This window comes from Lissotriton vulgaris, chromosome 1_1 (genome assembly GCF_964263255.1).
Source record: "Lissotriton vulgaris chromosome 1_1, aLisVul1.2, whole genome shotgun sequence".
In the NCBI taxonomy this organism is placed as follows: Eukaryota; Metazoa; Chordata; class Amphibia; order Caudata; family Salamandridae; genus Lissotriton; species Lissotriton vulgaris.
In genome coordinates this window covers 1,984,061,153-1,984,074,639 of record NC_141685.1, presented here as the reverse complement: position 1 = coordinate 1,984,074,639, position 13,487 = coordinate 1,984,061,153, and the positions used below count along the sequence as shown (strand labels likewise).

The 13,487-nt window shown below is 39.8% G+C and overlaps 1 protein-coding gene across 4 annotated transcripts in view; it reads right to left on the bottom strand.

The window, feature by feature from the left end:
* Positions 1–5,978: 5,978 nt before the first annotated feature.
* HGF (hepatocyte growth factor) overlaps positions 5,979–13,487 on the bottom strand; it is a 479,128-nt gene continuing 471,619 nt past the window's right edge. For 2 of the 4 annotated variants that reach the window (XM_086919811.1, XM_086919814.1), the window contains exon 18: positions 5,979–10,708. In XM_086919811.1, coding sequence (XP_086775937.1) covers positions 10,532–10,708 — 177 coding nt within the window. In that variant the 3' untranslated portion in view covers positions 5,979–10,531. The remainder of the gene's footprint in view (positions 10,709–13,487) is intronic. The other 2 variants (XM_086919817.1, XM_086919823.1) reach the window with 2 other exon arrangements.

Sequence of the window (13,487 nt, the reverse complement as noted above, 5' to 3'; positions counted from 1 at the left end):
CTCCCTCTGCAGGTGTCAGTGCACTTCTGTCCTACACACGAAGTAAGAGGCAGAGTGTGTGCCCTATGCAGGTGTCAGTGCACTTCTGCCCGTCAGAGGCTATTAGGGGCAGGTCAGGCTCCATCTGTAGGTGTCAGTGCACTTCTGTCCCTCACAGGAAGTAAGAGGGAAGAGAGTGCACGCCCTGAGTGGGTGTCAGTGCACTCTGTCAGAGGAAGTCAGAGGGCACAACATCTGTCCGTCACAGGAAGTAAGGCAGAGAGTGCACTCCCTCTGTAGAGTCAGTGCATTTCTGCCCATCAGAGGCTATCAGGGACAGGCCAGGCTCCCTCTGTAGGTGCCAGTGCACTTCAGTCTGTCACAGGAAGTAAGAGGGCAGACAGTGCGAGCTCTCTGCAGGTGTCAGTGCACTTCAATCTGTCACCGGAAGTAAGGGTGCCGAGAGAGCTCCCTCTGTAGGCGCCAGTGCATTTCTGTCAGGCACAGGCAGTTGGAGGACAACCAGTGAGCTCTCTCTAAAGATGTCAGTGCACATATGCCCACCACAACCAGTCAGACTTACTGCAGGTGAGCGTCTGGCCGTCTCTCAGTCAGAGGGCCCAGGTTGGGCTCGGTCTACAGGTGCCTGTGCACGTCTGTCCATCCCAAGATTCCCGAGGGCCCTAGGTTAGCTCACTCTATAGGCGCCCATATACGTCTCTCTAGCGCCACAATCATAGTGCACAGGGTTGACTCCCTATAGGTGCCTGGGCACGCCTGTCCATCACAGGCAGTAAGAGGACAGTAATAGGGCAGGGGGTTGCACGTCTGCCCATCGCACGCAGAGGCGATGAGAGGGCAGGTGTGTGTGTTGGGGGGTCAGCTCTGTCTCTGACTACAGGTCATGCTCCTCCACTGCAGTGCTCATTGGCAGACACCCACGCCTCCCTTCCCACAGTGAGACCTTGAACCAGAGGTCCGCGTAGGTTGTGCCCTCGGGGAGCATCCGGGCCCCCTAATGCCTTTCAGGAGGGCACATTAAACCAGTCCTTATGGCAGATTACAGCCCGCCCGCTGCGCACAGGACGCCGCCACGCCCTGCCCCAGTCTTCCGCCCTTGTCCACACTAAGATGCTCCTCTCTTTGCTATTCTAAAGAGTACATCTACAGTAACAAAACACTGCCCCACAATGACCACATAGAAAGGGGTGGTCGGAAGCTTTCTGGCAATAAATAATTATTACAAAAATGTCTCTTTTCCAAAAAAGGGGTCGGTTAGAGCACAATAATACATTTCTTTTTATTTCTATGAATGAACACTTCAAATGTGTGGTGCGCAGTCCCAAAGCATGCAGCCTCTCTGGTGTGTTCATGAGGCCGGGAGGGTTGGGGTGATGTGACAATGAGTCGCGTGAGGTGTCCTGCTCAAAAGAAGCTACCTCGGGTAACAGACACACCAGCTGTCTCCATGGGGGCATCGCTTCATTTGTGCCAGTGGGTTTTAGGTGGTGGCACCATGCCTGGATTTGGGGAACTGGACTTTTCTCCTCAGACCAAAGAGTATGGGCAAGAAAGGCTGATGGGGTGAAAGAAGGAGGGCGAGAAAAGTGGAAAAGCAGTGACAAAGGGAGCAGGAGGGGATGAACAAGGAATGTGTGAGAGGGAGATAAAGAGACAGGAAGTGTATGAGGTGGAAGAGAGAGGCATGGGTGGAATCAGAAACAGCAGCCTGGGAATTCGCTAAACCCAGCGTTCGGCCGTGCTGGCATCGGGTTTATAATCTAGTGCTCCGTGGATCAAACTATCCTCTTTTATTACACTTTAACCATTTCTCCATCAAGCGAAGGTCAGAGTTTTCATAGCAGACGCCTCTTGTGGCCCCTGATCTTCACTGGTTGTTGGTAAGGGTTTCTTTGCATGCCTGTTGCTGGACAGATGTGGGTGTTTGGGCTAGGGGAGGGGGTGGCCCGTTAAAAAAATTATTTGCACTATCCAGGGCATATCTGAGACAAGTAAATAAGGATGCAGTGTCTCCCCCTGTGCTGCTTCTTGTTCATTCGTTCCTGTTTAATCTCCACCTTTGCGCCGCAAATACACACAGGTCACAGAGAAACACATCACACACATTCAACAGCCTCCTCACACACCACCCGGCAACAAAACAATTCACCAACACATATACCACTCATGCACACACCATCCAACACCACAATGCACACAGACCCCACGACTCCAGACACCTCCACATTCCACCCAAGCAACTATACCACCCCAACACGAATGAATACCACCGACCACCACAAAACATCCATGCACACCCAACCCCGCCACTATTTCCTCAAAACCCACCACCCCGTGCGCACAGTAAGACGGTACCCGGCACACGCAGACTACCCATCCACACACCAGCCCTATACACGCTAAAAATCCACACAACACCCATTCACACACGTATCCACCAGCGCCGGATGGTCAGAGAATGCCCAGAAGTCACCCTTCGCCAATGTGCACACACGGAACCACCACAACCACAACCACACCCCACCAACATGGGTACATGCACAGCCCTCCAGCTGCTCAAATGCACATTCGAAGGCATAAATCACAGTAACACGCTTTTCTGATAGGATACTCGCCGAGACGATATAGAATCGCAGGTCATCAACCCCACAACATCTCTGCGAATGGTCACATCACAGCAGCAGCACCAGACACACATCAGTATACACTAACCTGAAAGCCATACAGACAGATGCGAGGGACAGAGAAAAGCACGCACCTTCTGCTGCCTCGTCCTCAGAACTGGTTGGAATCAATAACCCGCTTTAAACCCAAGGCTTCACTAGCGCTTCTGTTCATGAGCTTCAACCTGCTGTTTACAGCATCTGCATCAATTTAAGCCCTTAAGTATGCTACTTATGAAATACATCTTTTCCAGCATGAAACAAGGTATTTTTGGCTTGGAATTTCTTCTACCAAGACGCTGCACTGCTTCCTCCCGCCCGGGGGCCCCGCCCACCGTCTGGCATGGGCGCCAGCTTGGGCTGGTCTTTTTCTTCCCTCAATGCGGGGTGTGCACCCATTTAAATACAAAGCCCCTGGTGGGGTGGGCACCCGCTAGGGGTATGAGAATAGCACAAAGTCCCTGGCGGGGTGGGCACTCCTTTAGCCCCGTCCTTTTCAGATGGGCTTGGCATGACTTACTGGTGTCGTAAAAGGTTCCTTATCTTCTTTATGGGGTGAAACAGATGGCCCCATAAAGAAGATAAGAAACCTTTTACGCCACCAGTAAGTCAAGGAACCCAATCTGAAAAGGACGGGGCTAAAAGAGAAAGGAAAACGTCACTAGGACCTCTTCTCCTATGGCTGGCCACCATTTAGGAGGCCAGCCATTGGAGAAGACGGGCGGGGTTTAACCTCGCTAGTGAAACTCTCCATACATCATCAAATCTCGCCAGCTCGACAGCGCATGTGCGCAGACTTTCGCAGGCAAAGACCAAAAAAAGAATGAACTGTGTTGTTAAACTCTTAACTGAGGAAACTTGAATTAACAGATTCATGATACATTTATATCACAACAGTGAGCTGGATACCAATTTAGATATTCAGGAAACATCTCAGGGGTGTCAGTGGTACATTTAAAGGAAGCAAGCTGAATTCATCTTGTTGAGTAGCAGGAGTAGGGCAGCAGACAATGCAAGCAGAGGCATTTTGGGACTTTCTGCACAGCAGAATTGAAAATGCTCGTCATATGCTACACACTAGCTATACATTATAGATGCAGCTGAGACAGTGTGGACATGGTTGCTGTGCTATAACCTCATTTCTGCCAGTCAGAGCCTACTGAAGTTGTAAGACGAGAGCTACCAATTCCTCAGCCATCAATATTCAACCCTAACAGTCACCCTCTCGATTCATTCTAACAAGGCTAGCATGGATTCTGAAAATCCTACAAAATCTGATAGCTCGTTGGCCACTTATTCATCTAGCCATTGTATCAAACAGATGTTTAAAAGCAATCAAGGTTAAAAAATTCAAGTAAAGAACTACCTAAATGTAGGATATAACTAGAAAGATGGATGCCTGGGATTGGTAGCTGATCAATTTTACCACAGGTCAGCACAAGATGGATTCCAGCATCCTCCATTTGGTGGAACAGACCCCGCTAACTAACAGTCTATGTGGTCGGCAACTCAAACTTTTATCTAAAAAATGTGAATACCTTGAGAGCTGTTCCAGTCACTCATGCAGGCATATAATTGCGATCACCGAGGATCTGAGCTTGGTCAACCTGACCAGACAAAATGTCTTACACAACTACTGATGGATGGATACCCTGGGGAGCGAACTTAAAGATATCTCCAATGGTGCTCTCTCAGTTACTAGGGACCATCAAATCTCAGCTAGTATATCAAAAACACGTTCAAGACCAAACTTATTTCTTAGTTGAAGTAAATGGTCTTAGCCATCGGAAGGTAAGGAAGGTGCATATTTTCCAATAAAGATTTATCTTTTACCTTTCCCATACTTATCATTAGAATGCAATGCACTCATGAAAATGAAGTGGGAGGAATTAATTAGTGTATTTAATATTCCTATGTTAATGTATGCTATGCTGTATGTTACTCTTCTGTTGTAATGTTCACTTATGTTTGGCTTAGTCGATAATTACTTGTAAATTAGTTGACACAGTAAACAACAAAACAAACATTTATATAATGCTTGCTAAGATAACATTGTGTAAGATTAAGGATCCAACCTGTTCAAGATGTACTTTAACCGCAGCAGATAGAATCCATATGTTTATTACTTGTCCTGTCCTAATTCCTTTTGAAGACAATGCATTTCCATTTTTTTCACATTCTTGATCCAGTACTAAATCAAATTCAATCTAGTACTAATTATGATAGGATTTGTCAACTACATACACAATCCCCATTTGCCTTTCTCACAATGGTAGTTGCATATTTGCTTATAGCACCTAACTGGAAGGGCAAAACCCCATCAGAGCTCAGGGAATCTTAGATATAGATCATTTTGACAAACTTATAAATAAATGCAAACCTAATGAAAGATTCAAGTACATCTGGGGGTGTATTCGGGTAGCGGATTTGATAAGCTGATAGAGGATCACTTCAGCCCTTGACAAGGGTAAAAAACTATGAATGTCTGTGTAAATATGAATATATTTAGTCAGTATTTTTTTCAAATGTAAATTTAACAATATGATATACACTCTGTATTATACATTATGTACTTGCTCTACTCTGATGCTCCTGCCAAATAAAAAATCCCTACTAGTTCAGGAGAGAAGAAAAGGAAATATGACCCTGACAGTCTGTGAAAACTTCAAGGGTGTCAAGATAATACAGGGAAAAATGTCCACATTTTGAGTTTGTTTTTGTAAAACAAAAAAGTTTGCAGAGGGAAAATATCTGTTAGTTCATCCTATTGACATTCGCTCTGTTTGCCCTGTTCTGTGTAAGAATGCAACCCACGCATGTAAATGAAGGGGGACGGATTAATTACCTAATCTGTGCATTTTAAATTCTTATTGTGTGATGTGCTGTGTTGTATATTATTTTTTTTTTATAATGATCACTTATGTTTGGTTTAGTATAGTGGATAATCACTTTTAACATTCAGAAATATATGACTTGACACAGTCAACAATATAAGTCCTAAATAAGCTTTTCTATACTATCTGTACACTGTATAGTGCTTATGTTGCTTGTAGCTAGAATTGTACTATACAAATTTACATGCAAGTGTAAATTCAAATATACATATAATGACAGGGGTCATTTTGAATTTAATTTCCACTATTTTGTATCTGATCATTATACCACACTTCTTGCCATATATCTAATGTGCATGTCTCATTGCACTATGCTATCATTATCTAAAACTGTGTTCCCTTTTTCAAAACCTATTAATCATAGGTTTTCAAAATACATATGAATGTTCCTTCCCTATTTGAACACAGTCACAATTGCCAGTTTTAGGTAAAATAGTTTATTGTTTTATAAGAATAAACACAAATACAAAAATACAGACATTATAGACCAAAGATGACATCACTATGTACAGAATTAATGCAAACAATGGCATGATCACAACAGTCCTCAAATTTCTGACTCTCACCACTACAAACAGTTACATCCCAAATAATGATGCACCACTACTTTCATATGCTACTGCTACATTATTTATTATATTTTGAACACCATGTAGGATGTAGCATAAGAATGCCTTTGATCGCCTTTTCAAATAGAATACTGTTGCTATTACATTCACCTGGTGCCATTGGAACCAACAAGAAATATCCACAGGAATAAAGAAAAAAACCTTAGCATTATCGGCTCTAGTACTCATGTTATACAGACAAGACCTAATCAGCAAATACCCATCTAAATGTTCAATAAAAGAGTCCTGACAACATACTAATATTGCTGCAGCCCAACCAGGAGTGCCATTGCTAAAATGCTAATACACTTACAAAAAACAACATAAAATAACCCTTATATGCTCTGCACAGCAGATTACAGATAAGCTAGTCTATGGCCACTTGTGTTTTTTCACTAAATGTAATACAATTAAACTGGAAAGACATACAAATCAAAAACAGACAGATTTGTTAAGAGTGAGCATATTTTCAACTTTTACCATTTTCTGATCAACACTTCACCATGCCGGGAAATTGTTATAATACTGTTTAAATGTTGTGCAGCATACAGGCTACACTTTATATTGCGATGTCGATTGGCTATAAGTTATTTATTGTTTTTTAATATTTGGTCCTACTACCCTCATGGTGTTCAATGCTTTCCATGCTGTAAATACCTAAGGAAAATTCTAAATACATAACTGCATGAATGCATGAATAGATCACTACTTATTTCCTGTGAAAGCATTTTCATACCCAACGATTAAGAATGTTTTACTATGAAGCATAATTTGTTTAATACAACCAGTATCTTCACAGTCACAGTCACTTCACAGTGTTTTTCTAAAATGATATGTTTGACAAGTATATGTTTTAAGCAGAGTGTATATTTTGATAATGAAAAGGTACTGGTGATGTTATTTTCTGGCTATCATGTGTATATTGGTATATTGAGCAAACCAATTAATGTTATAATCAACCTGTCAAATATAGTTTTTACCACAGGATTAATATTTGAGAAATAAGTTACAACACGTTTATGATGTTGCTTTTTTGTGTTAATAGCAATTCCTGATTTAAATGTAACATGGCCAAATCTGAGTACACCTCATAAAAAGAGGTCATCTCTTGTTAAGAGTTGAAAGTAGAACCATAGTGAAACTCATGGACATCCATTAAAACAAATGAACTCTGAAACATTTTTGGACTGAATGAAAGTAGCATACTACCAAAATAGAGCACTATGATGGCGTGTCGTATATATCGAAGCATTACAAATAACAAAATTAACCATAAGAATTATATGGCAACCATTTAAAGGTCAAGTTCTTTGCTTAAAAGGAAATCGATAATCGCAGAGCTTCATCATGTGAACTGTTGATACTGTAGATATGTGTACATTATATCAGTTCTGAATATACTGTTATTCATGTATGACTGTCGATACACATTTAGATTTTCTTTTTGCATTATGTATTTCCTGCTAAATGTAGGATCTGAAGTTTGTACTTGAAAGCTTTTATATTTTGTGTCAAGTTAATCCTCACAATGTAATTTAGTAGTTCATGCTTGAGTGATCTAACCAACAATGTTCTATCAGTAATAGAGACTTAGACTAGAATTAATCCCTCTTTTCCTAATTATTACTGGCAGCATTTTAAATGTTCCTATGAATGAGTGGTGACTTATATTTTGACAATATTTCCATGGCTAGGCTTTCTGCTCACATTTCAGTCTACTTTTTACATTGTTCTTGTAGTTTAACAGTGGATTGGACAATTTACATGTTTAATACCTTGACCATTTAATAATTTATACACATACAATATAAAGAAATTATTGATACACATGAACATAGTTTGCTTCTTGTCAACAAGAAGAACTCAGAAAGCAGCAAATAAACAGGTAATCTCAATAACATCTGTATTTTCATAAATATGTGATCATACAGAATAATTATCCTTTGTTCTATGTCTATTCAAGTATTTTCAGGAAAAAAACTCACAAAACAAGTGCCTACCTTACATCTTTCCCCAACAACAGTACACTTTGTTATTGCCAAGATAAATAGTCAAATAGCAACAATCATATTCCCCCTGAGTTTTAGAACTGATTGTTGTAGTAAAGGAGATGCCACTTACAGTTATGAAAAGGCTGTCTGAAAACATTACTGAGCATCACATACAAATATAGAAGAGGTTTTGTAGAGCTCACTAGATAGTAGGGCTTGGTACATTTTACTTTAAGCTTGACATGATTGGCAAATTGTAAAACATAATGGGGAAGCCGTTCGTTTGAACAAAAAAAACTGACATTAATTGGAACATGACATTTTCCTTGCAATAGTGGAAGATGCTTATTGAATGGCATGTCTTTAGTGTTAAGCATACGATTGTCAAGTGAAAAGTGAATCCTAGAAGTAGCAAAGGACAGTGAACTGCTGCAAGAGTTGCTGCTATTAAATCCAATTTCTACTGGAGGGACCCTACCCTAGGGGCACAAGTAATGCTAAAAATAAGACCTATGAAATTTGATGGAGAGAAAAAATGATTCGACAAACTAATTTACATCAAAAACATTGTGGGTCTGATGCCTTAAATACTATTCACAATCGCAAAACTGGGACTGCGCAGAGTAGCAGGCTTTGCAAGAATAAACCTATTTTTATTAAAATTACAATGGGAGTGACAAATGTCTTTGTGACTCCGAATGTCAGGATTGTGATTTAATGTGGATCCCAACAGTTAAGGCATGTGACCACTCAAGCATTTGCAATGCATCAACAGGTTACTGCCTGCCCTTTTAATTTGAGACAATTTCTGCAGTGAAAAATGTCTTCAAGGAAGAGCTTCCACGAGTGCTTGACAGCTTAGTTCAAGACAGGGACAAACAGCAATCCGTTATAGTACTACATGATCACTCAAACCTCCCTTTTGCTTAATGTCACTTTTTGGACATTGTATTTCCAGGTCTATTAGAGGCAAGGGTTACAATGATGGAGGTAAGCTGTATCTTGCAGATCCTCCATCTTTGCATCCACGTCTGTCACAATGATTACAGAAGAGTAGGAAACCTGCCTCATGATTATTTGTGAGGCAGGATTTGTTCACTATTTGTGACCAGACTAGCTCAAAAGTGCTCCACTTATGACTCTGACTCAGAGCAGAGAACTGACTAGGAATCATGGCATAGGCTGTGCAACTAAAAAATGTGTGATACACACAAGCAAAAAATATATCTGGCAATTTAGTTTTCAAAACACATTAATTTCCAATTCCTTTAGGATGCATTTATTTACTTTATGTAGGATCAAGGCAGAACTATTTAAGCAGAATCTATCTAGAATTATCTAAACAGCAGGTTGGATGCACATGTTCATCAACAAAGTGTATTGGCGTAGTTAGAACCTCAAACATATTTAAAACATTTGATTTATATATTGGTAATGGATTCCACATTATCATTGCACTCTAATTCCATTTGGATATAGTCCAATGAAATTGTTTATGAACATATATTCCTTTTATGTGTACATTAATAGAACTGATTATACTTCATTTTATTTTTTACACTCTGATCCTCGAAATTAAATAATGACCATGTTAACTTTTTAACACATTTTTAGATTGTCAAACACATTCTAACCTGAAACTTCCTTAGGTTGTCTTTAACCACAGTGACTAGAAATACATTTATATTGTTCTCATGTGTTTCTCTCAGTGTTGTATCTCGAGATCTGTTTAGCCACTCTGTTATAATTTCTATGAAATACCTTCTAGTTTAGCATTCCAACAAAATTCCAAAAATGAAGCATATTGTATATGATCTTGTAAACAATTGAAGAGGTTGGTGGACTTTGACTTGTAACAGCTTCAGTTTCCTGTTGTATTTCTCACAGTTAAATATTAAGTTTTGAATATCCTTTTGGTTTTCATTCTTCCTAAACAATTGATTTATGCTCATTTCAAGGATACTGGACCATAAATTCATCAGGGAGAAAATTTCAACATTAATTGCAATTCGCAGCACCCATGATCTCTGAGGTTTTTCAAAATAACATCCGTGTTGCAAGCCATTGTTACCAAATAAATGCATCTTATTCACAGCCAACCATCGTATCTCATCATAAGCTTCTCAATTTTGTTATGTTCCAAGATATGTTACTGGCAGCTGTCATTGTACATTTACTATGTTTGAAAGTTGGGTATTGCTGTGGGGAAATTCCTGGTAGTATTCATATAGGTGAGCAGCAGGGACAACATTGTTCCATAATCAGAGAAAAATACCCAGCCTTTCAGACTCTCTCATGTGCTTTTCATGATTTTTAAAAATAAAGTATCAGTTCTTTGTTTCAAAATTTGCTTCCTAGTAGGGTCTTTTTCGAAACTAAAATTCAGGAACCTTAAATGTCAGAATAATTTTGTGTATCCATTTTGCATAATAGGCCACCCTGACAAAAATTCCAGGGCGATTATGAATTGCGCATCCCCGCCCTGGTATGATTACACCTTGCACCAACTTTGTTTCATTTTCTTCACAGACTAAGGGGCCACCATAATCCCGCTGTAGAGAGGGAAAGAAAAGAAAATGACACTCAATCTTTGGAAAAAGTATGTTTTATCTTGAGTATAGGTAAAGGAGAATGCGCATTCTCAGTAAATCAAAAAACATGAATTTTCTCAGTTTTTTTCACATTTTCAGTAAAGTGGTGGAGAATTGAGCAAACAAAATATGAGAATTATTATTAAAATTCCTATGAATGTCTTCTGCCAAAATTATATGTGTTATATTAACACCACTGTTTTTCAGTCCATACTCTGTAATCTAAACAGTATATTGTACTGTAGCACATCGTTATATACTTCTGTAAAGAACAGGTATTACCATTATCCAATAAAATCATACCTATTTTACAAAATAATAAAAGACTGAGTTGGCTTCACCACAAATTGGAGTTGTGATTCACAGATACCCACATATCTCACTGATGAGCAGTTGAGTGACCGTGTCAACTCTCTCGCAAATTAGGAATGATGACATTTCAAAAGATGTAAAGAATAAAGAGTGGTCACTTGTGAGCCACTTTACCCCAGTGTCTGTGGGTCTGGCATAAACACTGACAGTTTCATGGTTTGCTTTATAGGTGAGTTAAAGACACGTTTTAATAGGAATTATATAATAATTTTCCATGATTAAGATTCTTATTGAAGTTTGTGGAGCTCAATTTATATTAATGTAGAATGCCACTTAAAATGGAGCTAATGTGAAACACCTAGCTAATACAGAAAGAATTGGTTAAATTCTAAACACTAATAATCCATCCATCAATCATTATTTGACAATATTCACTAGCTGATAATTCACAGACCTGTTGAAAAGGTTAATAAAGTGCTTAATATTAAATTGTCATATGTTATCTGTTTCTGATTGACAATATGGCATAAATACAACATGCATAAAACAAATGTAAAAGGAAAATGCTTAAAATTTTGGGCGTTTAATATAAAGATGTAAATATTCTTTCTACCTCAGTCAAAAATTTAATAAATCGGCAAATAATGGGAATTGACGTGCCAGATAAGTATAATATAAGTGCTTGGTGACATGTTCTTATTCCTACTTTAAAAAAAACATTTTTAAAATAATTTAGTGAGCATGTGACAGGTTTGGGAAGACACAACTAACTACAATAGAGTTTCCTGTGGATAACCACAAAGTCTGCAAAAATTAGTTGCCCATTGTTGTAGCCATTTTGGAGTGATGTCCTTAGTTCGATATCTGCCAAATCTTAACTTAAGGTATGCATATTTCATATGTGATGGAAAGGGGATAGCAGGGCCAGACTGAGAACCAAAACCAGCCCTGGCAAAGTGCTCAGCCGGCCCCGGAGTTGGGGGGGATGGCAGCACAGTTTGGATGATTTTGTTACAGGATGATAAGGTCAAGTAATTTTGGAGGCACCCCCATGCTGCAAATTTTTTCCATAACAGGGGTTGTGGAACTATGTCAAATGCTACTTTTAGTTTGACAAAGCAAATATGCAGATTTTGCTTACTAAGGATTGCACTTGTGGTCATCGATGTTAGGGCAGTCAAATTGGCGATTGTCAACTTACCCTTATGGAATCCTGATTGATTCATTGGAATTAAGTGCTGTGTTACTGATCATTCTTCCAGTTCCTCTAAGAGATGGAAGGCAAATACTTTTGCCTCAACATCTGGCAAAGCTATTAGCCGATAGTTTGTCAGATTTTTAGCAGGACCACTTTGTAGATAGCTTGCAAAATTCTTTCATGCCATGAATTGTTGAACTGTATTTTAAAATGACCCACACAACTCCGTTGTGTGTTGCCATGCTCTCAGCAACTTGGTGAAGAACTGTTTTCCACGTCCCTGTAGAAACTTGCACAACCCTCCCCGCTCCTTGTGGTTGAGCCGATTCCGAGAAGCTGCCTGTGTGCCTCACCCCCCCAGTCGTGTCAAGGACTCAGCTACATCCTGTCCACTGTTGGTAACTCAGCCTGTCACAACTCCTGTGTCTCGTGACCACGCCATCTGGTCAAGGAAGCACGAGGCTGCACCATGTGACCACAAAATTGAGAAAGGGAGCGTCAGTCTGTGGACATTGTACAATCAGAGACAGATGCCCCTTGGCCTCGATTGCACCACAAGACTGACGAAGAACTTGTCAGATGAGGAACTTATCAAAATGTGGCACTGTGTATTGTGTAAATGGGCGTGGCTAGCGCTATAAGTATGTGTGTGCTGCGGATTTTTATTTTCACTATCAGAGCTCATGAGAAAATTAACAATTACATTTTTTCTTAGCACATCCAACATATCCCATAAATCTCACCTATTTGTTTCACTAATTATTGTAGCCTATAATTATTATAGCCAGTAATTTATTAATTTGTATACTGTATCTTTCGTATTAATCTATTGCCTACTCGAATATTTGCATAAATTATATCAAGAGTCAGCTCACACATCTACCCATTACTGCTATAGACGTTATTAATCTCCAAATACTTCATTTGTCTTACCAACATGAATATGCCCATCTTCAGTCTTTTTTCTTCCCCATTGAGAGATCACTGGTAATATCGTAGGACAACTCAGTGTCATACATTGTAAAACTGATTGGGCCGAGCGTAGAGCATCGCTGGTCTATTTCCATATTTCCCCCATCACATGATACTGGCTCTTCCCTTGCCCCGATCACGTGATATGGTTACACATAGATATCTATGATATCATGTTATTAGACTCTGCCCCCCACTTCGACTCACTGGAGGTGGCGCCTCTGCAATTTCATTAATAAAAGTATTCATATATCTGCT